Source organism: Acomys russatus, chromosome 27, assembly GCF_903995435.1.
Source record: "Acomys russatus chromosome 27, mAcoRus1.1, whole genome shotgun sequence".
NCBI classification, from domain to species: Eukaryota; Metazoa; Chordata; class Mammalia; order Rodentia; family Muridae; genus Acomys; species Acomys russatus.
In genome coordinates, this window is record NC_067163.1 from 56,841,620 (window position 1) to 56,864,180 (window position 22,561).

General features: G+C 55.4%; 1 protein-coding gene across 1 annotated transcript; it reads right to left on the minus strand.

The window, feature by feature from the left end:
• Positions 1 to 8,789: 8,789 nt before the first annotated feature.
• On the minus strand, positions 8,790 to 18,733 carry Pgpep1 (pyroglutamyl-peptidase I). Its single transcript, XM_051169878.1, has 5 exons — positions 18,593 to 18,733; positions 16,063 to 16,115; positions 10,057 to 10,173; positions 9,518 to 9,750; positions 8,790 to 8,982 (listed from the first exon to the last, which is right to left on the minus strand). The coding sequence occupies exons 1-5, from the start codon at positions 18,624 to 18,626 to the stop codon at positions 8,790 to 8,792; spliced, it is 630 nt and encodes a 209-aa protein (XP_051025835.1). The 5' UTR covers positions 18,627 to 18,733.
• Between the last annotated feature and the right edge of the window lie 3,828 nt (positions 18,734 to 22,561).

The following is a 22,561-nucleotide window of genomic DNA, read 5'->3' on the forward strand; positions in this document are numbered from 1 at the left end:
ATACTTACAAGTCACACGTCCTGTGTGGAATATATTTTAAAAACCTCCGATTACTCAGCAACAGGAACACAAATAGCATCAGGACTGGAGCTAGATAGATGAGTGCAAGGACCCAGACTCCTGCTGAGTTGGCACGCCCCCAGCCCCTCACTGGGGTACTCTAGGCAGGGGCTCCACCCCTGAGCCACGCCCCCAGCCCCTCATTGGGGAATCCTAGGCAAGGGCTCCACCCCTGAGCCACGCCCCCAGCCCCTCACTGGGGTACTCTAGGCAGGGGCTCCACCCCTGAGCCACGCCCCCAGCCCCTCACTGGGGATCCTAGGCAGGGGCTCCACCCCTGAGCCACGCCCCCAGCCCCTCACTGGGGTACTCTAGGCAGGGGCTCCACCCCTGAGCCACGCCCCCAGCCCCTCACTGGGGTACTCTAGGCAGGGGCTCCACCCCTAAGCCACACCCCCAGCCCCTCACTGGGGTACTCTAGGCAGGGGCTCCACCCCTGAGCCACGCCCCCAGCCGCTCATTGGGGGGATCCTAGGCAGGGGCTCCACCCCTAAGCCACACCCCCATCCCCCCTCACTGGGGATCCTAGGCAGGGGCTCCACCCCTGAGCCACGCCTCCAGCCCCTCACTGGGGGATTAGAGACAGGGGCTCCACCCCTGAGGCACGCCCCCAGCCCCATTTTCAAAAGTTTTGTTTGAGTTAGCAAGTTAGCGGGTCTCATTGTGGTAGCCCTGGCTGGACTTGAACTCACAGAGATCAGCCATTCTTTCATTTTTTTTTTTTTTTTTTTTTTGGTTTTTCGAGACAGGGTTTCTCTGTGTTTCCTTGGCTGTCCTGGACTCACTTTGTAGACCAGGCTGGCCTCAAACTCACAGCGATCCGCCTGCCTCTGCCTCCCGAGTGCTGGGATTAAAGGTGTGTGCCACCATGCCCGGCCTGCCATTCTTTTATAATTTATCTGTTTTTATTTTATCTGCATTGGTGTTTTGCTTGCATGTATGTCTGTGTCCAATCTTGGATTTACAGACAGTTGTGAGCTGCCACGTGGGTGCTGGGAATTGAACCTGGGTCCTCTGGAAAGCAGCCTGTGCTCTCAACCACGGAGCCACCAGTCTATCCCCCATTTTCAGAAGTTTTAAGTGACTGAGCATCTGGTCACTCTTTTCTTAGTCTCAGGAAATACACTGTTTACCTCATCTCTGTACTTAGTTTACTCTCTTTGCTGTAACAAACTCTGCGAAGACTGCGGCTCGGTGGCCTTGTTCTTGGCAGTGGGACTGAGTTCTCCAACAGGAAGGGAGCTCAGGCTTGCCCCATCCAACTCCTCGCCCCCCAACCCCGAGGTGGGGTGGCAGCTGGGAGTGACTCAGCCAGGACTCCTCTGGAAAGTGTCAGCTGAGCCTCCGCAGGTCCACACGTGCCTCCCGCGGGAACCCTCAGCAAAGCAGGGCCCAACACCTGCCCGGACCCTGGTTCCCATGCCCGCCCCTGTACTCTTGTACCCACCCTGTGCATTTATGAAGTGCCTGCTGGATGCTGGGCCCTGGGTGAACTCAGACATAAACCTCACAGGCAGTTGTATGTTCAGCAGTCACCAGGGGAAACTGAGGCCCACAGCTGGGTAGACCCTTACCTGGGTCACGTCACATCTTCACCTTGACTACCAGGGTTCTCTCCGCCCTCGGTGTCCTCATGGTAAAGAGGACACCATGAGGCCGGGCAGTGGTGATACACGCCTTTAATCCCAGCAGTTGGGAGGCAGAGGCAGGGAGATCGCTGTGAGTTCGAGGCCAGCCTGGTCTACAAAGTGAGTCCAGGACAGTCAAGGCTACACAGAAGAGACCCTGTCTCAAAAAACAAAACAAAACAAACAAAGAAACAAAAGAGAGAGAGAGAGAGCATACCATGAAGGCTGAGGAATCAGGAGTTCGAAGCCACCCTTAGTTATGTAGTGATTTGTAGGCTAGTCTGGGTTATGTGGCCCTGGTCTCAAAACAAACACCAAGAAAAATAATCAGAAGATGGAGAGACAGATCAATGGCTCACTGCTGCTCCTGCGGGGGACCCAGGATCAGTTCCCAGCACCCACGTGTGGAATGACTGACAGGAATTGGTTCAGGACCCCAAAATCTAGTTTTCCGGACAAAGGAGGTTTGTCTGTCCCAACGGGCAGGGAATAAGAGACAAAGGCAGGAGACCAGGGACAAGGGGAGGAGGATTTGTCCCATAGGACAAAGGACTCAGGATAGAGAAGGAGGTGACACAGGACAAATGCCGGTTTATACAGGTAAAATGAGAAAGCCCGTGTTAGGACCAGGTGTTTAATTTTAACTGGGCACTTTAATTAGGGAGCCAAAGGGGACTTTTGATTACTGGACTTCAATACTTTGATAGCTGGTTCTTGGCAGTCATAGTCGGCCTCAGGAGGAGGAAGTGGCCCAAATAAGGAAATAGACCTTGGGGGCCAGCTCTGTTTTGTTTTGTGGTTTTTCAAGACCAGGTTTCTCCGTGTTAGCCCTGGCTGTCCTGGACTCACTTTGTAGACCAGCCTGGCCTCGAACTCACAGAGATCCACCTGCCTCTGCCTCCCAGGTGCTGGGATTAAAAGCGTGTGCCACCACTCTCAGCTCAATGTAACGGTTTTTAAGCAGGCAGAGGGAACGGGGCAGGAGAGCAAGGCCAGCCATGCTCCCAAGATTTATTCCATATGGAAAAAAGAACAAAGAGGCCCAGAGCACCCCAAGCCCTTCTCCTAAGTTTATGGTTAAGCACAGATCAAGAGTGGACAGGAAAGCCGGGCGTGGTGGCGCACACCTTTAATCCTAGCACTCGAAAGGCAGAAGCAGGTAGATCACTGTGAGTTCGAGACCAGCCTGGTCTACAAAGAGAGTCCAAGACAGCCAGGGCTAACACGGAGAAACCCTGTCTCGAAAAACAAAAAACAAAAATAACCATTGAGATGTAACAAGAATAAATTAATTTTAAAAAATTAAATAACAAGGAAAAAAAGAAAAACAAAAAACAAAACAAAAAGAGTGGGCGCGACCACAGGCAGCGGTCCTCCGTCCATCACCTCGCCTGACGGGATGCGGAACTGTGTGGAGTCTTTGCCAGAGGTAAGTAAAGCTCCCTCTTTGGCTGCTTTCAGCCGCCTCCTTGCAGCATGAGACTCCTGGGGAAATCCTAACATCTTGGGGTCCCTGTTTCATATTCTGATAGGGGAGGGAAGGGCACAGGTGTCCTTTAGACATCTGCGTCTCTGCCTGGGTGTTACCCTGGCCCGTGAAGTTTTTGGCCAGTGTCCCCACAGCTGGAAATGTCACCAGGTCCCCGGCAAACCCACCGCCGAACCGCCACATCCCGTGTCCCCACCACGGAGTGTTAGCTTATGATTTCCTGTGACTATAAAAGGTTCCAGCATGTGACAGGAATCCGTGTTCCCAGGTCAGGGTCACAAGCTCTCACTTGGCAAGACACCATCCCATTTCTTCATTCTTGTCACGCCAAGGTTGTTATCTGACCAAGGAAATTGGGGCCCTGTGGGTCCCCGGTGGGACTATAGGAGACAGGAGGCTGAGGCGGGGCTACCACTCCGAGGTTCTCCAGACCCTTAGAATAAGGCTGGGCCCCAGGGGAGCCTGTGTGAGGCGGGGGTGTGGGGCAGGGAGGAGTCCGTTCCAGTCTACTCCTAAAAGTTACACGCGTTGATTTGCTCCTTTGATCCCAGACCCTCCAAGGCTGAGCCAAGACGACAGCTCCGCTCCGGCAGTTGGAGGCCAGCCTCGTGGGCCACAATAGCAGGACTGCAGCTGCTTGAGCCTGGAGTGAGTCCCCAGTCGGTGACATCGGACACACAATGACGGGTTTCAATAACTTTATTGGTTTCTGGGCTAAAAGGGTCTCCCAGAAAGCAGCCTGGCCGACCTTCTCTTCCCGGGGCTTCCAGACACCCGGTGGGGGTGCTCGGCAGGAGCTCTGGGGTCAAAGAGAAGGCACGCTGGGCTACAGGAGCCTCAGAGGACCGACAGCCCCCCATCAAGAGAATAAAACACCTGAGGTACTAAGAGGGTCCCTTAAACCAGCCATAACCCTAACCCTAGGTGGGCCAAACAGGAAGTACTTCCTAAGGTGTGGCTGTGGCAGCTGTGAGCAGGGTCACCCCAGGCCTTGGGGGCGAAGAGCCTGGTGCCACCCAGCATTAGTGAAACCTATTAAAAAAAAAAAAAAAAAAAGGCAGGGAGTGGCAGGGGGGCCAAAGAGGCTTCAAGGGCTACAGAGTGAACCAACCAAAAAAATTAAAAGGAAAAAGCGACCCCCACATCCAGCTCTCTGTGAGTGTGAAAGCCCGAGCCAGCCGCAGTGTGACAGGGAACCGGGCAACTGCGAACCTTGTCCCACGCCAGGATGGCCCTGATGCCTGGCTCCTTCGCACAGGCAGGAATGCCCCTGCCTCCCACAGCAGGGGAGGCGAAAGTGTTTACGAAGCTATGCAGGGTATCTACCTGTCTCATTTTTCAAGATTTATTTTACTTTTAATTCTGTTTCTGTGAGACTGCCGCTGTGTCTGGGGAAACCAGGAGGAGGTGCTTGGTCCCCTCAAGCAGGAGACATGGCACATGTGAGCCACCCGGTGTGGGTGCTGGGGATGGAACACAAGTCCTCTGCAGGAGCAGCCGGAGGTCGGGGGTGGGGTGGGGTGGGGGATTATATTCCAGGCTGGCCTCAAATTCAAGCCCATCTGCCTGCCTCCACCTCAAGTGCTGGAGTTACAGTAGACAGCACCCAGCTCGGGTTCCGTCTCCTTTCTTACTCTTTAAAAGCAAACAACCCCCCCCCCCAACACACACACATTTTATTTTGTAGGTCTGTGATGTGCACACGTGCCGTGACAAGTTGGGAGGGCAGAAGACAGCTTTTGTGGGTCAGTCTCTCCTTCCACCTTCTGGATCTTGGGGATCAAACCCAACTTTTAGGTTTGGTGGCAACTTAGTATCCGCTGAGCCAACCTGCCCAGGCTTCTTTCTTACTCTCTTTTTCTGTTTTGTTTTGTTTTGTTTTTTGTTTTTCAAAACAGGCTTTGTCTGTGTAGCTTTGGCTGTCCTGAACTCACTTTGTAGTCCAGGCTGGCCTTGAACTCACAGCCATCCACCTGCCTCTGCCTCCCGGGTGCTGGGATTAAAGGCGCGCACCACCACCGCCCGGCTCTTACTCTCTTCTTGATGGTCTTTTTAAAAGGCAAAGTCTCCTGTAGTCCGGTCTCTGAATTGCTATGTGCGGGGAGGCTGGCCTTGAACTCCTCATTCTCCTGCCTCCAGTGCCCGGATGATGTGCCAGACACCATCTGTACACCCTGGAGATCCCGGCACGGAGCTTGTGACCAGTGTTCCTGAACCGGGGGACAGGCACTGCCATTAGCGACACTTAGGATTTGCCTTTTCAAACCCAGACACTGAGCTGGGTTCCTCCTCCTACCGTTGCGTGCCCTGTCCTCTAGCCCAGACACTATGCTTGGGGAAGGGGGCACGTTTCACCTAACATAGATCCCCCCCTTTTTTCTCCCCCATGCCTGTGGATGCAGAGAGATGGCGGGCTGCAGGGGGCGACCTGGGTCTGCATTTGGCCTGCTATGAGCACTCCCACAGGGACCCCCGACAGGGCCCTTGCTCTTTCTCTCAAGGCTGAGTGTGTGCTGAATAAGGCTTTGTCTCTTCGGTTCCCAGAGGGACTTCTGGGCTCAGACACTCCGAGGGGTAGGGAGGTCAGCGCCGTCTAGACAGAGGGAGGGAAGGGGCAGGGAGGAGGCGCTTTCCCTGCACACAAGCGAGGTCACCCTCGGGGCGAGGGCACAAGCAGGCCTGTGCACACAGCAGCTGGCCTGGCTTCCAGCCCAAACTTCTCACACAAAAGCACCTTGAATCTGCTTTTCCACCGCCCCCCCCCCCCCCCCCCCCCCGGCCTCCCTTTCCTGAAGGTTTTCACACCAGCCATGAGCAGACAAGAGTGGAAGGTGAGCTTCACCATTTTCGGGATGGGGGAGGCAGAAGGAATTTAAGGTCGCCCTCGGCAACAACCTGAGCGTGAAGCCAGGCTGGGCTACACAAGACCTTACCTCAAAATAAAAGAAAAAAAAATTTTTTTTCAAAAGATCTGGGCCCCACTGTGGTGATCCAGTCTCAGCTCCCTGCAGCCTTGGGGGCACTGGAGGAGCCCAGGGACACAACCTGTTGGTCCGAAAGCTACATTCCCACGCCAAGCTGACAGCGCAACTCAGACACTTCCTCATGCTGGCCGAGATCGCAGACACCATCGCTGTCGCTACATGTGTCCCTGGCTTCAACCCTATCCCAGCATTACTTCCCTTCATCCACCACTGGCCGGGCCTGGCTGTCTCCTTAACTTCACTTCAGTAAGAGCCCCGCCCTACCCCCTGAAGCCCCGCCCACAGGAGCCCCGCCCACAGGACCACCCTCACAGCCCCGCCCACTCTAATCTCCTTACCTAAAGTGAGAATGAATGGAATAGGCAGCAGGGCTGGGGGTGACCTGGTCCTCAAGGGTCAATGTGGCCAGTCTAGGCTGCCACCTGGCAACTACAGACATCCTCCCCCATGAAGAAACAAGGGAGAAAAGGTAGAAAAATAAAAAATGCTTGGGCCAGGGAAGGGGGTGTTTAATGGATGCCTAAATATATATATAGGAGACCAGCGCCATGTCCTGGACCCCCTCAGCTCAGCAGAGGGAAATGGAAGACGGCACACACAGCCTCTAGGGTGACCAGAGCGGAAGTCCTGCCTCTGAGCAGAAGGGCGCGATGCTCCTGGTGCAGGTGCCCGAAAGGGACTGTGGTTTGCAGCGCAGTGGTTGCACCTCCCAGTCCTTGGGCCCTTACCCACCCCCACCCCCCTTACCCGCTTCCGGGGTCCTGCCTGCGGCGACTCTGAGGAATTTGAAAGAGGCGCTCAGACAACCTGCTAGGCTGAGGTAGGAGGATTGCCACAAGTTGGAAGGCCAGCCTGAGCTACGGAGTTCAGGTAGAGATACCCTGCCTCAAAACACAAACATCGAGCAAAGCTGTGGGAACAGAAACTGGATGCAGTGGCACATCTGTGTCACCTCAGGAGGCTGAGGCAGGAGGATCCAAAGGTCTACGGGATGTCTCAAAGACCCAGTGCTCGGGAGGATCCCTTACTCCTGAGCCCCCATCCACAGAAGAGCCACACTTGTGCTCAGCCAGGAAGTGGGGGGTGGGGTGGGGTGGGGGATCAGCTCTCCCTTTGGGAGGGGCTGCAGAGCCCTGGTTTTTTAAACAGCTGACCACACCCACAGTGTTTGCGGGCACAGCAATCACCCCAGGGAACTCCCACCCTTGAGATTTGGAAGGAGCACACAAGAATGCGGCTTGAGGAGCAAGGGACATTTGAGCTTAAAAGTAGCCGGGCCGGCAGGCATAGCGTCAGCCCTGCGCTGGGCAGTCCGAGGTAGGAGGGTCAGGAGTTCGAGGTCAGCCTCACCTACACAGTGACTTGGAGGCTAGCCTGGGCTACATGAAACCTGTTTCACAAACAACAAAAAGACCCAGAGATGAGAAGTAGCCCCCAGAATCAAGAGCCAGCCAATCGCACTTGGGGACAGTGAGGCTTCCCTCCACAAAACAGAAGGTGCCGTCCAAAATATACATGGCTTGCGGTGGCAGGGACTGTACTTTGTCTTGGACGGACCCAACCCCGGCGGACAGCACCTCCCCCCGCATGAAAGTTCAAAGTCAGCTGGAGACAAAGGCTGGCTGGAGTCCCAGGCACACTTCCAAACACAGTTCCCTGTGGCTGACACAACATGCAGGGACATGCCTGGGCACCACAGCCTCTGGTCCCAGGTCCCTAAGGGGACACTAGAAGCTGTCTGTTGGAGAAAATCCACAGATGCCAGGTGACGGTTCACACCGTGAGGGTCCCAGGTGGGCCACGTGTGGTGGCACTTAGGAAGTCGAGGAGGGAGGGATCAGGAGTTCAAATAAGGCCAACCTGGATTACAGAATAAGTTCAAATGGCCAGCCTGGGCTACCTGAGTCCCTGTCCCAAAAAAACGACAACAAACATTCTAAATTTTAGAGTAGAAAAAAAGAATAAAAAATAAAAAATAAAAATAATAAAACAAAAGAAGAAAGGTCACAGCAGGGTCAGCTCCCCACAGGCACCAGAGGCCACTCTGGCCAGGTCCTTGGTGGCCTAGCAGCCCGCTCTTCCGAGCAAAGGAGACCCACTATGGGGACCCAACGTATGACGGTATTTTCAGGGCAGAAGGCAAAAAGAGGCCCCAGGAGAAAGAAAAGACATTTGTTGGACCCGCCTGAAGTTTTAACAATGGAAATATAAATTACTCTGTTCCCTAATCTAGACTGGAGAGGTGGGGGACACGGGGACAGACAGAGACAGAGAGAGGAGAGAAAAGGCAGCCAAGTCCCAGGTGGCTTTGCCAGGGACGTCCAGGGTTTAGGGACATGGAGTAGAGCCAAACTCCTTGACAATAGTTTGTGAGACCCCGGCCAAAGGGAATGCTCCAACGTCCACAGACCTGGAAAAGCAGTGTGTCAGGGTCACGGCAGCGGCATGGCAGGTGGTGTGGGCCACCAGTCTCTGGCCATCTCACCCTGGCCCTGGCCTCCCATCACAGCAGCTGTGTCCCCAGACAGAGCGCTCTCCATCCACCCGCCTGTGGTCCGGCAGGAGGAGTTGGGACCTTCCACAGGCGCAGCTGTGTCCTCTCTTATGGCCCCCAGGTGTGCTTGGCTATCAGTGCTCGTGGCAACAGCTGATGTCGCCCTCTGCCTGCTCCAGGACGCCCAGCATCTCCTCAATGATGGCCCGCAGTGCCCGGCCGAGCTGATTGGCGTTGTAGGGCTTGCCCAGCGGGGGCACGTGGACGAAAGCTGAGCGGCCTCGGCCCTGGTAGAGCGAGGTGTAATAGGTGAAGTCACATAGGTACCTGGGGAGGGGGGGCAAGGACAGACTGTGGTCACAGAGCCGGTCTCAGGCCAAGGCCACCCCATTCTCTGCAGAGTCTTTCAGAGCCTGAGCTAGGTGCGCAATGGGAGGTGTGTGGGGAATCAAAGGGTCAGAGGAATGTGGAGGACCCTGGCAGCTTTCTGTTTCCTTGTTTGTTTCTTTCTTTTTCTTTTTTCTTTTTTTGGTTTTTCAAGACAGGGTTTCTCTGTGTAGCCTTGGCTGTCCTGAAGCTAGCTCTGTAGATAGACCAGGCTGGCCTCGAACTCATGGAGATCCACCTGCCTCTGCCACCCGAGTGCTGGGATTAAAGGTGTGCACCACCACCGGCCTTCTAAACACTTATTTTGCTAGGCATGATGGCGCACACCTTTAACCCCAGCACTCAGGAGGCAGAGGCAGATGGATGTCTGGGCTGAGGAGGACACCTGCTGTGCTACCCGAGACTCACTGCTGTGGCGGGGAGAGGGGGTTGGGGTGGGGTTGGGGGAAACCCCATGGGGTGCCCGGAAGCCCACCTGCCAGCATCCTGGGAGATGGTGACAGACACGTCCAGCCCCAGAGTGGTCACCCGTTTGCACACGGCATCCATGTCGATGATGGAGTCGATGCTCTCCGGGCCGTCCTCCACACAGCACTGCGAGCCGGGGCAGAAGCGACAGTTATCCAGGCCTTTGTAGCCTTTGTTGTGTCCACATTTCTCCAGTGTCACTGTGGTGGCCATGCCTGACACCCCGACATGTACCACAAGCTGGGGACAGAGGAGGGGCGGGGCTTAGCAGGAGCAGACACCCACCCACACAGAGAACGAAAACCCAGCGAGCCTTGTTTGTTGTTGACACAGAAAGAGCTGTTCCAAAGCCGAAGCTGGGCTGCGTCTCTCTCTCTCCTGGCGGCCTGTCTGCTTCCCGCCCTGGTGACCCTGGGAGACTGAGCTCGGCCCTCCCTCCAAGTCAGACACTGGCTTTTATGGGTGGCGCTGGCCACGGGGGGCCCCCTGGCAGTGACAGTAGTGGCTAAGCTGGTGGGGGCAGGAAGCGCCCCTGCGCCCGCTCACCTGGGGGCTGTGCTTCTCCCACAGCGCGGGGATGAGCCTCTGCACGGTCTGGTACTCCACGGGGATCTCGTACACGTGCAGGTCCACGCTGTCCCCGAGGCCCAGCTTCTCCAGTTCCTGGGACAGAAGACAGGGGGTGTGAGAACAAACATGGGGGGCCACAAAGACCTTCAGACAGCTCAGCGAATGGGGTACATGCACGCTGGTCACCCCAGTACTTGGGCGATGGCGGCAGGATCAGGAGTTTGAGGTCCTCTTCAGCTACATAGAAAGCTACGAAGGCAGCCTAGGCTACACGAGAGCCCCCCCCCACCTCAAAAAAAGGTACCGACCGAGCATCGGAGGCCAGCAGCGACCTGAGCACTGCAGGGGCTGCTGGGAAATGCCTTGCTGCTGGAGCCTTGGGTCTTCAGAGACCCGGAAGCACCCGCTGGCCCAGGAGGACCCCTATTCATCCATTTCTGCAGCGGTAACACAGTAGGTCAGGAGGTTAAGCAAGGTACCACTATCCTATTCCTGAGGTGCCTCAACACTTGAGAAACTGAGGCAGGAGGATTACTCCTACACTAAGGCCAGCCTCCTCTATATAATGATTTCTAGCCTAGGTTACATAGTGTCTGAGATCCTGTCTCATACAAATAAGAAACAAAAACCAAAAGAAGTTTGGGGCTGAAGCTCAGCTGGCAGAGTGCTTGTGGTTGAGTGGGTAGAGTGCTTGTGGCTCAGTGGGTAGAGTGCTTGTAGCTCAGTGGGTAGAGTGCTTATGGCTCAGTGGGTAGAGTGCTTGTGGCTCAGTGGATAGAGTGCTTATGGCTCAGTGGGTAGAGTGCTTATGGCTCAGTGGGTAGGGTGCTTGTGGCTCAGTGGGTAGAGTGCTTGTAGCTCAGTGGGTAGAGTGCTTGTGGCTCAGTGGGTAGAGTGCTTGTGGCTCAGTGGGTAGAGTGCTTGTAGCTCAGTGGGTAGAGTGCTTGTGGCTCAGTGGGTAGAGTGCTTGTGACTCAGTGGGTAGAGTGCTTGTGACTCAGTGAGTAGAGTGCTTATGGCTCAGTGGATAGAGTGCTTATGGCTCAGTGGGTAGAGTGCTTGTGACTCAGTGGGTAGAGTGCTTGTGGCTCAGTGGGTAGGGTGCTTGTGGCTCAGTAGGTAGAGTGCTTGTGACTCAGTGGGAAGAGTGCTTGTGGCTCAGTGGGTAGGGTGCTTGTGGCTCAGTAGGTAGAGTGCTTGTGACTCAGTGGGAAGAGTGCTTGTGGCTCAGTGGGTAGGATGCTTGTGGCTCAGTAGGTAGAGTGCTTGTGACTCAGTGGGAAGAGTGCTTGTGGCTCAGTGGAAAGAGTGCTTGTGGCTCAATGGATAGAGTGCTTGCCTAGCATGCAGGGAAGCCCTGGGTTCCATCCCAGCGCCACATAAACCAGGTGTGGTGGTGCATGCTGTTACCCCAAACACTTGAGAGGTGGAGGCAGGGAGAGCAGGAGTTCAAGGAGACCCTGTCTCAACAAACAAACATGATAAACTCAAACAAAACACCTGAAGGAACTAAAAACCAAGACTAGTTTCTTCCGGACTGTGCTGGGGCAGGGAAAGTTCGCCACCTGCTGGGTAAGCAGGGAAGGGGCGAAGGGCAAGCTGTCACCATGGTAACTGCATTTGATGGGCTTTCCAACATCACTGGTTTCAAAGTAGGAAAGCAAACACACACACACACACACACACACACACACACACACACACACACACACACATACACACACCACACACACCCAGCAGAGCAGGTGGTGTCTCTGGCATTCAAGAGACCGAGGCAAGGAGATTGCTCTGAGTTCCAGGAAAGCCTGGACTTGCCTCAAAAATCAAAATGAAGGCCGAGGAGATGGCTCAGAGGGTAAGAACCCTTGCAGCTCTCCCAGAGGGCCTGGGTTCAGTGCCTCACAGCCATGGCAGCTGGCTCCCATCACCTGTAACTCCAGCTCCAAGGGAGCCCCCGGCTCTGCCCTCACGTACACATGCTGCCCCCCAGCAGGCGTTCACAGTGCATACTTAGAATAAATCTAATTTAAAAACTCAAAATAAAACAAAAGAACAGGCCTGGCATAACATTCCATCACCCACAGGGATGCAGAGGTGAAGGCGGGAGGGTCAGGAGTTCAGGGTCAGCCTGGGCTAAATAGTGAGTGAGGTGGAGGCCAGACTGAGCTACAGAGTGAGTTCCAGGACACCCAGGGTTACACAGAGGGACTGTCTCTAAAAAAGCAGCAAACAAACTAATGAACAACAACTAAAGTAATACAGCAAACTACAGCCTCTCGCCCCAGACCCGTTCTCAGGGTTCGCCCATGAGGCCTGGCCGTGCCCAGTCCTGTGGGCTGTGATTGAGTCAGGTTGCAGATATGTGTTTAGGAGAAGCAGGAGGGGCCACCAGGGCCCAGGCACCAGGAGGAGAAGCCAACACGGTTCACCAACGTCATAACTCTTCAAGGTGTGCTCTCAGGAGAGGACAAGGCCACCCCACCCATGGGCACACACATAAAGCCACTGCGGGTGACCAGCACTGGGGACTATAGGTTTTGAAGCCGTCCCTGCACATACCCGCCATGCCAGCTCACACCCGCCATGCCTGCACACACCTGCCATGCCTGCACTGGTGCCTGAGACAGGGAAACAGGGTGTGGTCCATCCTGGGCTACTGAGTGACTATGTCCCATGCCACCTAGGCCTCCTAATCCTCCTGCCTCTGCCACCTTGTGCTGAGACAGTAGCAGTGCACCACCACACCCTGGGTATCTCAACTCCCTGAGAACAAATGTGATGGCACTGGGGTCCTCAGGAGCCTGTTAACCCTGCTGTGAATGGCTGCCCAGCCTACAGAGGCTCCTTGTGCGGTTTCCCCACAGGATCCACACTGTTCCCAATGGTAGCCCAAAGCAAGATGGACGGACAGACACATGACAGGATATTAACAAAGGTGACAGTGAGTTTGAGGCTAGCCTGGGCTACTTGAGACTCTGTCTCAAAACACAAAATGCCAGGCATGGTGGCGCACAGGAGATGGGCAGAAAGAATCTCTGAGTTCAAGATCAATCTGGTCTACATAGTGAGTTCCAGAATAGCCAGGGCTACACAGAGAAACCATGTCTCAAAAAGCGGACAGAAGACACCCAGGTTTGCCTGGGTGGTAGGAGCTCGCCCTCCGGTGGCAGCACTCAGGTATGGTCGGGATGAGCAGCCTGGAGCCTGGGGCCCTCAGCCTCCAGCAGACTCAGCCCTTTCTGTGGGGACTCTGTGGCTGACAAGGACAGTATTGTGGGGACAGAAATGCAGGTGGTAAAGGAGAAACATGTTTTTTGTTTAGATCACAAGTGGGGGATGAGAAAAAGACTTGTGAGGAGCAGGTGATGTTTATCCCCTTAGAAGTCGAACCACCGTGTGGGGGAGATTGGTTGTTAATCAGCTGAAAAACATGCTTGAACAAATTCAGGTAGGAGATATAAATGTGAGCCAAAAACAGGAGGCAGGGCCTTTGGAGACTTGGGATAGTTTTGGCTGTTCATCGCTCCACTTCGAGACGCTCCTAGAGAGAACTGCTCGAGGGAAGGCTTCGGGGCTCTGGCTCCTGCTGAGGTTCCAGGTTCTGGTTGTTCCAGGTTCCAGCAGAAGAAATCCTGCTGATTATGCCAGGAAAACCGTTCCTTGGAACTGATATCCTTACAGTTTCATTATTGTATTCTTTAATCTTCTTTTCCTATTGTTTAGGTTAGTCAAGTTATAAGTGAGATACTCTCGGTTAATAAGTTTGTAATAAAATATATTTGTTAAGAAAATTGAGCCTAGCTGGGCATGGTGGCGCATGCCTTTAATCTCAGCACTTGGGAGGCAGAGGCAGGCGGATCGCTGTGAGTTCGAGGCCAGCCTGGTCTACAAAGCGAGTCCAGGACAGCCCAGACTAACATAGAAAAACCCTGTCTCAAAAAACCAAAGAGAGAAGAAAAAGAAAAGAAGAAAGAAAGAAAATTGAGCCTACAAGGTGACGTCAACCTTTATCTGGCTCTGCCTTTTGCCCCTGGTCACATGGTTCCAACTGTCCAGGGAGAAGGGGGCCGTGAACCCCAAACCCGACTCCGTGCATCCTGGCTCAGTGCCCAGGCAGGGGGTGCAGCTGTGTCATTGTTCAGGGGCAGCTACCTGAACAGCCTGTCACAAAAGCAGGCAGGACTGCATCGGACCGATTTCCTTGACTCTCCACAAAGCCCCTCTTTGTTTGGCGAGACCCTTAGCAGGTCTGTCTAGAGTCATGGGGGCAGTAATTATCCAAGGTTATCACCAGGTCTGTAGCCCACTCGAGGACAGACTGTGCAGAGACAAGAAGCCAGAGGCAGCCTGCCTGGCCCTTGACACCTGCCCAAACCTCCTGGGAAGCAGCCTTTCACCCCAGAAAATAAAGAAAAGCTGGGAGCGAGGGCACCCTCTGTGATCCTCACACTTGGGAAACTGAGGCAGGAGAATCACCTTCAGTTTGAGGCTAGCCAAGACTACAGAGTGAGGCCCTGTCTGAAAACTAATCGATTAACCAATCAACCAAAAGAAGGAGACCCGATGGTGCCTACCTGTCATCCCTAAGCTGGGGAGGCTGAGGCAGGAGGTCAGCCAGGATGAGACCTGTCTCAAAACTTAAAAAAAAAAAAAACAACAGTAAGGTCTGAGGAGACGGCCCAGCCTGACAACCCAGGATTTAGCCTGGGGACACACGTGGTGGGAGGAGAGAAGCCGGTCCAGCAAGCTGCCCCCTGGCCTCCACATGTGTGACATTGTGACACTCCACACATACCATAAACAAATGCATAAATAAATTTTAAAAACATTTTTTTTCTGGGATAAGTTGAGGAGCAAGCAGCCTGGATCTCTGCACATCGCGGAGTTTCCCCTCGGAGCCCCAAAGCTCCAAGAGAATTCCCAGAGATTGTTTAATTGATTTTCCTTCCTATTTACATGCAGACGGTGGTGTCTGGGGCCCAGGAATCCAGACGCTGGCTTTGTGTCCACTGAGCCCGTGAAGCCTCCTGTCTGTAACTCTCACAAAGCCAGACACACAAGTCTTCAGAGACACACTGGTTCTTTTTGTCTGGGGCTCCAGGGAGCTGGTGTGTAAGCAGGGGCCCCCAGCCACACTCCCATCTGCAAGGTCCCGGGGACCTTGGGGTCCTCCATCCGGCCTGCAGAGCGCAGGTGGGGAAGGAAAGGGCGGCGGTGGTAAAGCAGCTGAGACTTCTGAGGTCTGCAGTGCGGGGAGGGGTGACAAGCAGGTGGGGAGGGGGCACGTGGGAGTCTGGGGTGAGGAGAGGGAACCCTTAAATCACACAGCTAATGGGCTAAAATTAATCCGGGCCCGGCTGCCAGCTCTGCCAGCTGATTTATCGAAGAAGCAAACGTCTGTCTCTCTCGCCACTCAATTGTTCCCTAGCCTGTCTGTCTGAATGTCCCATCTGGCCAGGAAACACAAGTTACTGGAGTCACTTCTAGGATGGGACTTTGGGAAGGGACAACCGCCCCCCCCCCCAGGCTCCCAGTGCAGAGGCTGAAGCTGAGGGTCGCTGCCCTTCAGGCTCCACAGCAGCGCTGGCTGGGACACACCCCACCTTCCCCAAGATGGGTTGGTTTTGTTTTAGCCAAGGGTCTCAGTGTGTATCCCTGGCTGTCCTGGACCTCTCTCTCTGTAGAGCACTCTGGCCTTGAACACACAGATCCGACTTCCTGTGCCTCCGGAGTGCTGGGATTAAAGGTGTGTCCCACAACAGCAGGCCAATGGTAAAGCGAGATGTGGTTCTAACACTCAGGGCTGAGGCAGGAGGACCATGAGTTTAAAGTTAGCCAAGTTGACATCTTGGCTTAAAAGGAAGAGCTTTGTTTTGGTTTTTTAAAGCAGCGAAGGATGAATTTACATCTGAGATGTTTGTTTGCAAACACATGGAAAGACACTCAGCTCCGGCTGGGCCCCCCCCCCCAGATCAGAGTTACCTGGACAGCGATCCAGCTGGCATTCACAGTATGCTCCCCAAAAGGGCCGAACCCTGAAACAGGGAAAGAGATGTTACTCTCTCTTCCCACCGCAGAGTTCCAGAACCTTGTCTCTGACAGACCCCATCCGAGTTTCTCACCCAGCCCTTCCCAGATTGCCCCACTACAGGCCGTGGCCTGCGCTTGCGGAGTGCTGGGATGCCGGGCACAGGCTGCCATGCCTGGCTTGCTTGTCCCCCTTAGGACCTCACACCTGGGAGCACCCTGAGAGACGGGAGCCTCTCCGTCTTCACTGCTTTGTGCTTCAGCCAAGACTCACCCCACAGTTAGTTGCTTTATCACTATCTGGCTCGGGCTGTCTCCCACTACTTGAGGGTTAGCTCCCTTCCATACAAGGCTACCTGGACAGCCAGCTACTTCTGGTCAGTTCAACCTTCAGGCCCCATTTCTGACCAAGATAAGACTCCCTGAGGCATTGTGGCATTTGGCTTCGTCCCCTCTGAAGACAAGGCTTCAGGGCCTGTCGTGGGCAAGGACTGAGCAGAGAGAGCGAGCTAACTTGATCAGGCCACACAGCAGCAAAGAGTGAAGGGCTTAAGTAAGGTTCAAACCCTACTTAGATGAGCTGCTCTCTCTCTCTCTCTCTTTTATTTTCAATTTCTTTTTTCGAGACAAGGCTTCTCTCTGTAGCCTTGGCTGTCCGGGACTCATTCTGTAGACCAGGCTGGCCTCGAACTCACAGAGAACCCCTGCCTCTGCTTCCTGAGTGCTGGGATTACAGGCATGCGCCACCACGCCCAGCTGGTTTTCCTTTTTTGTCTTCTCAGTTTTTAATTTATTTTTTATTTTTTACTTTTATTTTTTATTTTTTGGCAACTCAGTGGCTAGAGAGGGAGGCCAGCTCAGCTGGTTGCGGTGGTGCACGCCTTTAATCCCAGCACTCAGGAGGCAGAGGTAGGAGGATCTCTGAGAGGCCAGCCTGGTCTACAGGATAGCCTGGGCTATCTGGAGAAACCCTGTCTCAAAAAACCAAAAGGAAAAAAGAAAAACCAAAAACAGCCCACTTGGCTCTTCACAATGGATGATGGGACTGCAGGTGTGTTTTCCACAGTACCCAGAGCCAGGAGCCGAGGCAACACCTGCAGAGGCAGCAGCTGGGAGCTTCAGGCCAGCCCAGGCTACATGAGACTTCTTCAAAATAAATAAATAGAGCCAGAAAAATACCTCAGTGAGTACAATGTTGAGATCTCCAGCACCATACACAAGGACAGTGTGGTGACACACAGGCCAATCCCAGGGTGCGGTGGACCGGCAATCTAGTCCAGCTGGCAGGCCAGGTGAGTCTCAGCCTTCCCAGTGCCGCCACCCTTTATTTTTATTTCCACTTCATAACTGTAATTTTGTAACTGTTACAAATAACTGTGTTTCCCCATGGTCTTAGCTACGCACAAAGGGGTCAGGACCAGCAGGCTGAGAAACACTGCCTGAATGCATCCCAAATGAGAAAAAACTCTCTCGGAACTGAGGCAGATGGAGTCTGATAAGTGACACCCAAGGCTGACCTCTGCGAATGCGCATGCGTGTGTACACACACACACACACACACACACACACACACACACACACACACACTTCTAAGAACCTGGGTTAGAGCAACTCAGATGAAAAGGTCCCATCTGCTGCCCGTGTTAAGAGAGGGCCACCACACCTCCGGACAGCAGGTAGTGGGCACCTCATCATGGTGGCACATGGTGGCACTTGGAAAGTTGATGCTGAACAATCACCCTGTGTTTGTAGCCAGCCTGGGTCACAGAGTTAAAGCTCCAGGTCGGTGGGGCAGAGCAATAGAATGCGACCCACGCTGCAGGGGACCAGGGACACAATCACTCACACCTGGCCCCAGCAGGGAGCAGCTTTCTCCAGTTCCTAGGGATTACAGCCCCAACCTTCCTGTTACAAAACACCTGTAGGAGTTTTTCTGGCTCGCTCCCCTGGACTCTCCAGGCAGAGGTTACGGAGGAGTGCCCTCCGTCCTCCAAGGCCTGGTGGAGTTGACTCCACCAAGCGGGCCCCAGGCTGAGTCTCAGGAAATAAGAACAGTTGGCTTCCGGGGGTGTTAGTGACACTAGGAGCTGGGCTCATGAGTCCCTGGGCCACTCTGGGGTCAGGTTGACGCAGGCCCAAAACCTGCCCCAAAGTGGGCTGCAGGCCCCCCAACAATGCAGGCTTGCCAGGAGCGGAGGCTGGGCGGATCATGTGTCACCCGGACTTTTCCTGGCCGTAAACCCGCCTCTGTCCCAGGGGGGCAGCGGGTGCGAACAGGCCGGATCTCCGGAGGGGCGTGGAGGGACTGCAGCGCGCGAGGGGACCGGTCTGTATCCCAGTCCCCGGGCACCCCTAACTCCCAGCCGCGGGACCCCAGACTTTTCAGATCGCTGGGACCAAACGGTGCTGTCGCCGGCGGCGACAACTGCAACGCTGAGGCTACAGCGAGCACCTGCCCCGCCGCCCCCGGCCCAGCCGCACCTACCGGTCACCACCACCGCCTTCCGCGGCTGCTCCATGGCCGGACTCGCTCACCAGGACCTTGGCGGCGGGGACTGGAGAGGACTCCGACCCCCCGAACCCCGCCCGGCCGTCAAGCCCCGCCTCCCAACGCTGGGCCTGCGCGGCCACGCCCCGGCCACGCCCCCGAGCAGCTGTGCTCGCCCCTGCGCAGCCCGGCTGGTTCCGCCGAGCCCCAGAGCCGCCTCTAGTCCCCAGACCCCGAGCCCCCGCCACGCCGTTCGATGCCACGCCCCTCAAGGCCACACCTCCACACGGCCCCGCCCCGAGCTTTCTAAAGCCCCGCCTCCAGGTCCTGCTTGGGACGGGACGCGCTCCCAGCCACGCCCCTAAGCGCCACCACGCCCCCGAGCCTTCCAAAGTCTCCCTCAGGCTGGGGTCACGCTCCAGGCAGGCCCCAACCCATCCGTGAGGCAACCGGGCCCAGGTCACGCACCCCAGCGCGCCCTCCCCAGTGCAGCTCCGCCCTGAGCCTTACAAAGCCCCTCCCCGGCCCTGTCCACGTCCCCACCTACGACCCAGGCTAGCCCCGGCTCAGGCCACGCCCCCCAGAACTTCTCCCCTCTCAAATCTAGACCCCGCCCCAAAACCCGCCCACCCACCCTGCGCAACGAGCCCCCCCCAACCCCACCCCCTTTCCCCATCAGCCGCTGAGATGCTAGGCGTGGATTCCGGGCCTGCGTCTAGGCTCCCGCCCCAGGCTACCCCCGCCCCATCCCCGGTGGCCACTGGGCGCTCACGCCTTCCTGGAGCCATGCCCCGCCCCAGGCCCAGCCCGGCCCTGCCCAGCCCGTTTGTTCCCCAGCGAGCCCACGCCCACCTTAATCCAGGACCCTCCCCCTTGTTTTTTCAGCTAGCTCCGCCTCAAGCCCCGCCTCCAACGCTTGAGCCCCGCCTCCAACGCTTAAGAGGGCAATGGGCGCCTCGCCACCCTTCCCAGCCTCAGTTTCTCTTCCTGTATGAAGGGGACGTTTAGCGGGCGGTGGTGGCGTACGCCTTTAATCCCAGCACTCGGGAGGCAGAGGCAGGCAGATCGCTGTAAGATCGAGGCCAGCCTGGTCTACAAAGCGCGTCCAGGACAGCCAAGGCTACACCCAGAAACCCTGTGTCCAAAACCCAAAACAAAAACAAAAACCAAAAAAAACCCCGAAGGGGACATTTACTTGCTAGGGTTTTTACAAGGGCTTCCCACTGAGCACGAGTTGATCTTTTATTTATCACCATCCATTAAGCACCGACTGTATACCTACCTCTCAGAAAGGTCTGGACGGTGGAGAGCGCAGAAAGCTTTGATTCTGTTCTCTCATCACAATTTACAAGGACACTGGGGTGGATCTGAGCGCTGCTCCCACTGGATCACTCCAGTAGGGGGCTGAGCGAAGCTCGCAGGAGGAAGGAAAACCCACCCCTTCTGCTCTCTGCCAAGAGGCTAAACTGGCCACAGGGACCACTTCCTGAAAGTGGGTCCCGGTGGCACCCCACCCCAGGGCCTTCGCTCAGCAGCACACCTGGTTTTCACTGTCCTGACTTCCTCCTCCAGCAGGGGAGTCCCCTCCTTTCCAGCCCACCTGGACCCCTTTGGCTCTTCTTTTCCCTGGCTGTCCCCTCCTGGGGGTTTCTGTCCTCTGTGGTCTACCCATCCATTCTCTCTTAGAAGCCCTAGTTTTCTAGTTTGTTTGTTTTTATCTTATTCCTCACTGTGGTGTGTGTCATTTCCTCTGCCTCAGAGGTTAGCCTCCCAGGGCAGGAGCTTTTGCTGAAGGGTAGCGTCTGACCTGCTGCCTGAACCACCACTCTGCCTGCACCTGGGACACCCCCTGCCAACCCTGCATCATCTACTGTGATTTCTGCAAAACACCCAGAAAGAGAAAGCAGAGGCCCTGGCTGTGTCCCCAGAGGCAGGGTGGGGCCTAGGACTGAGCCCAGAGCATCATCATGAGCCACATCCAAGCAGCTGTGACCCCCATGTTCCAGGACACTGGGGAGGACTGACTGGCTCCCCTGGACCAGCCAAGCACCCTTTCCCTGACCCCCCACCCCCAGTGTATAAACAGAGCATGCCTGTAGACTCAATTTTCTTAACCAGAATATTTTATTAACAACTTAGTGACCGAGCCTACATCAATTATAACCCGATTTACCAAAACAGTAGGAAATAGGAATTAATGGACACAATAACAAAACCTTAAAGATATCAGTTCTGAGGAGCTGCAGGATTTCTTCCACTGGAACCTGGGGGTAACCAGACCCCAGAGCCTCAGCAGGAGCCGGAGCTCTGAAGCCTTCCCTTGTGTGGTTTTCTCTAGGAGCCTCTTGAAGGGCAGCAATGAACAGCCAAATCTATCCCAAGTCTTCAATCCGCGCCCTCCGCCAGTTCTGGGCTCATTTATATATCTCCTCCCAGAGTCAGTTCACGGGATCTTTTCAGATGGCAGCAATTAAGCTCCTGCACGAGGTGGTTGCTCTTCTTGTGAATTAACATCACCTGTTCTCTCAAGAGACCGTTCTGATCCCACACTTGGGATCCTAAAGAACAGGTTTCTCTCCTTCACATGCCGGCTCCACTGTGTGTGCTGAGGGAGCCGGAGGAGGACATGGCCAGGGCTGTCTGTGAGAGAGGGGAGAGTAGCAGGGCACAGAGAATAGAGAACACAGAGCAGAGAGAGAGAGAAACACACACACACACAATACACACACACGGAGGGAGGGAGGGAGGGGGCTGAGATAGCAGGGTCATAAGGAGGATGAGCAGCTGGGGGAGGGAGGGGGAAGGGAGGGAAGGTGGGGGGAGGGAGGGAAGAAGGGGGAGGGAGGGAAGGAGGGAGGGGGTGGAGGGAGGCTGTGAACTGGATGGAGTTCAGGCTGGGGAAGAAGATGGGAAAGGCTGTGAAGTGTGTGACAACCTGTGATCCTGAGGGAGCCTGGAGCCCAGCTTTGCTCTGACACGCTGACAGCTGTCACAAGTGGCCACGTGTCCCATCTGCCAGAGAAAGGGGAACAGCTCCTTTCAGTCTCCCAAGTTCCCGAGGAACACTGGCTTCCCCTCCCCCCCTTGAGACAGGGTTTCTCTATGTAGCCTTGGCTGTCCTGGACTCACTCTGTAGACCAGGCTGGCCTCGAACTCACAGAGATCCACCTGCCTCTGCCTCCCGAGTGCTGGGATTAAAGGCATGTGCCACCACTGCCCGAATGCTGGCTTTTATCTCACTGCTAGAAGTACTCCTATGGGCCAGCCTGAGGCTGTGTCTGGGTATCTGGATGGCCTTCTGAGGTCCTGGAGACATAGTTTCTTTTGGACATGACACCTGTGTCCCCTGTGCAAGCCTCTGAGGTCCCCAGTCAACACAGCCGTTTGGGCTCTGACTTCCCAAAGCCAGGTTCCCAGAGGCCTCCAACCAACTGTGGAGCAACAAGGGCCAGTACGGGGACATTGCCCCCACAAGCCTGAGGGCCTGAGTTCAAATCCCTAAACCTACAGAAGTAGCCATGTGTGGCTGTGCCCAGCAGCACTAGGGTGGAGACCAGCAGATCCCTGGCCTCACTAGCCAGCCCGCCCAGACAGTTGGAGAGGTCTGGGCTCAGGGACAGACTCAGGCTCAAAACCAAGATGGACATCAAAAGCAGAAGATGCTATATTGACCTCTTGCTACCGTGTGCACACACAAAAAATCCTCACCAGGGAGAGCTTAAAGAGAGGACCGAGGGCCGGGCGTGGTGGCGCACACCCTTAATCCCAGCACTTGGGAGGCAGAGGCAGGTGGATCTCTGTGAGTTCGAGGCCAGCCTGGTCTACAGAGTGAGTCCAGGACAGCCAAGGCTACACAAAGAAACCCTGTCTCAAAACAAAACAAAGCAAAGTGAGAGAGACAGGGGGAGGCCGGAAGGAGACCCAGAGCGCCTGCAGAACTCCAGACACTTTGTGCCTCATGGAGAG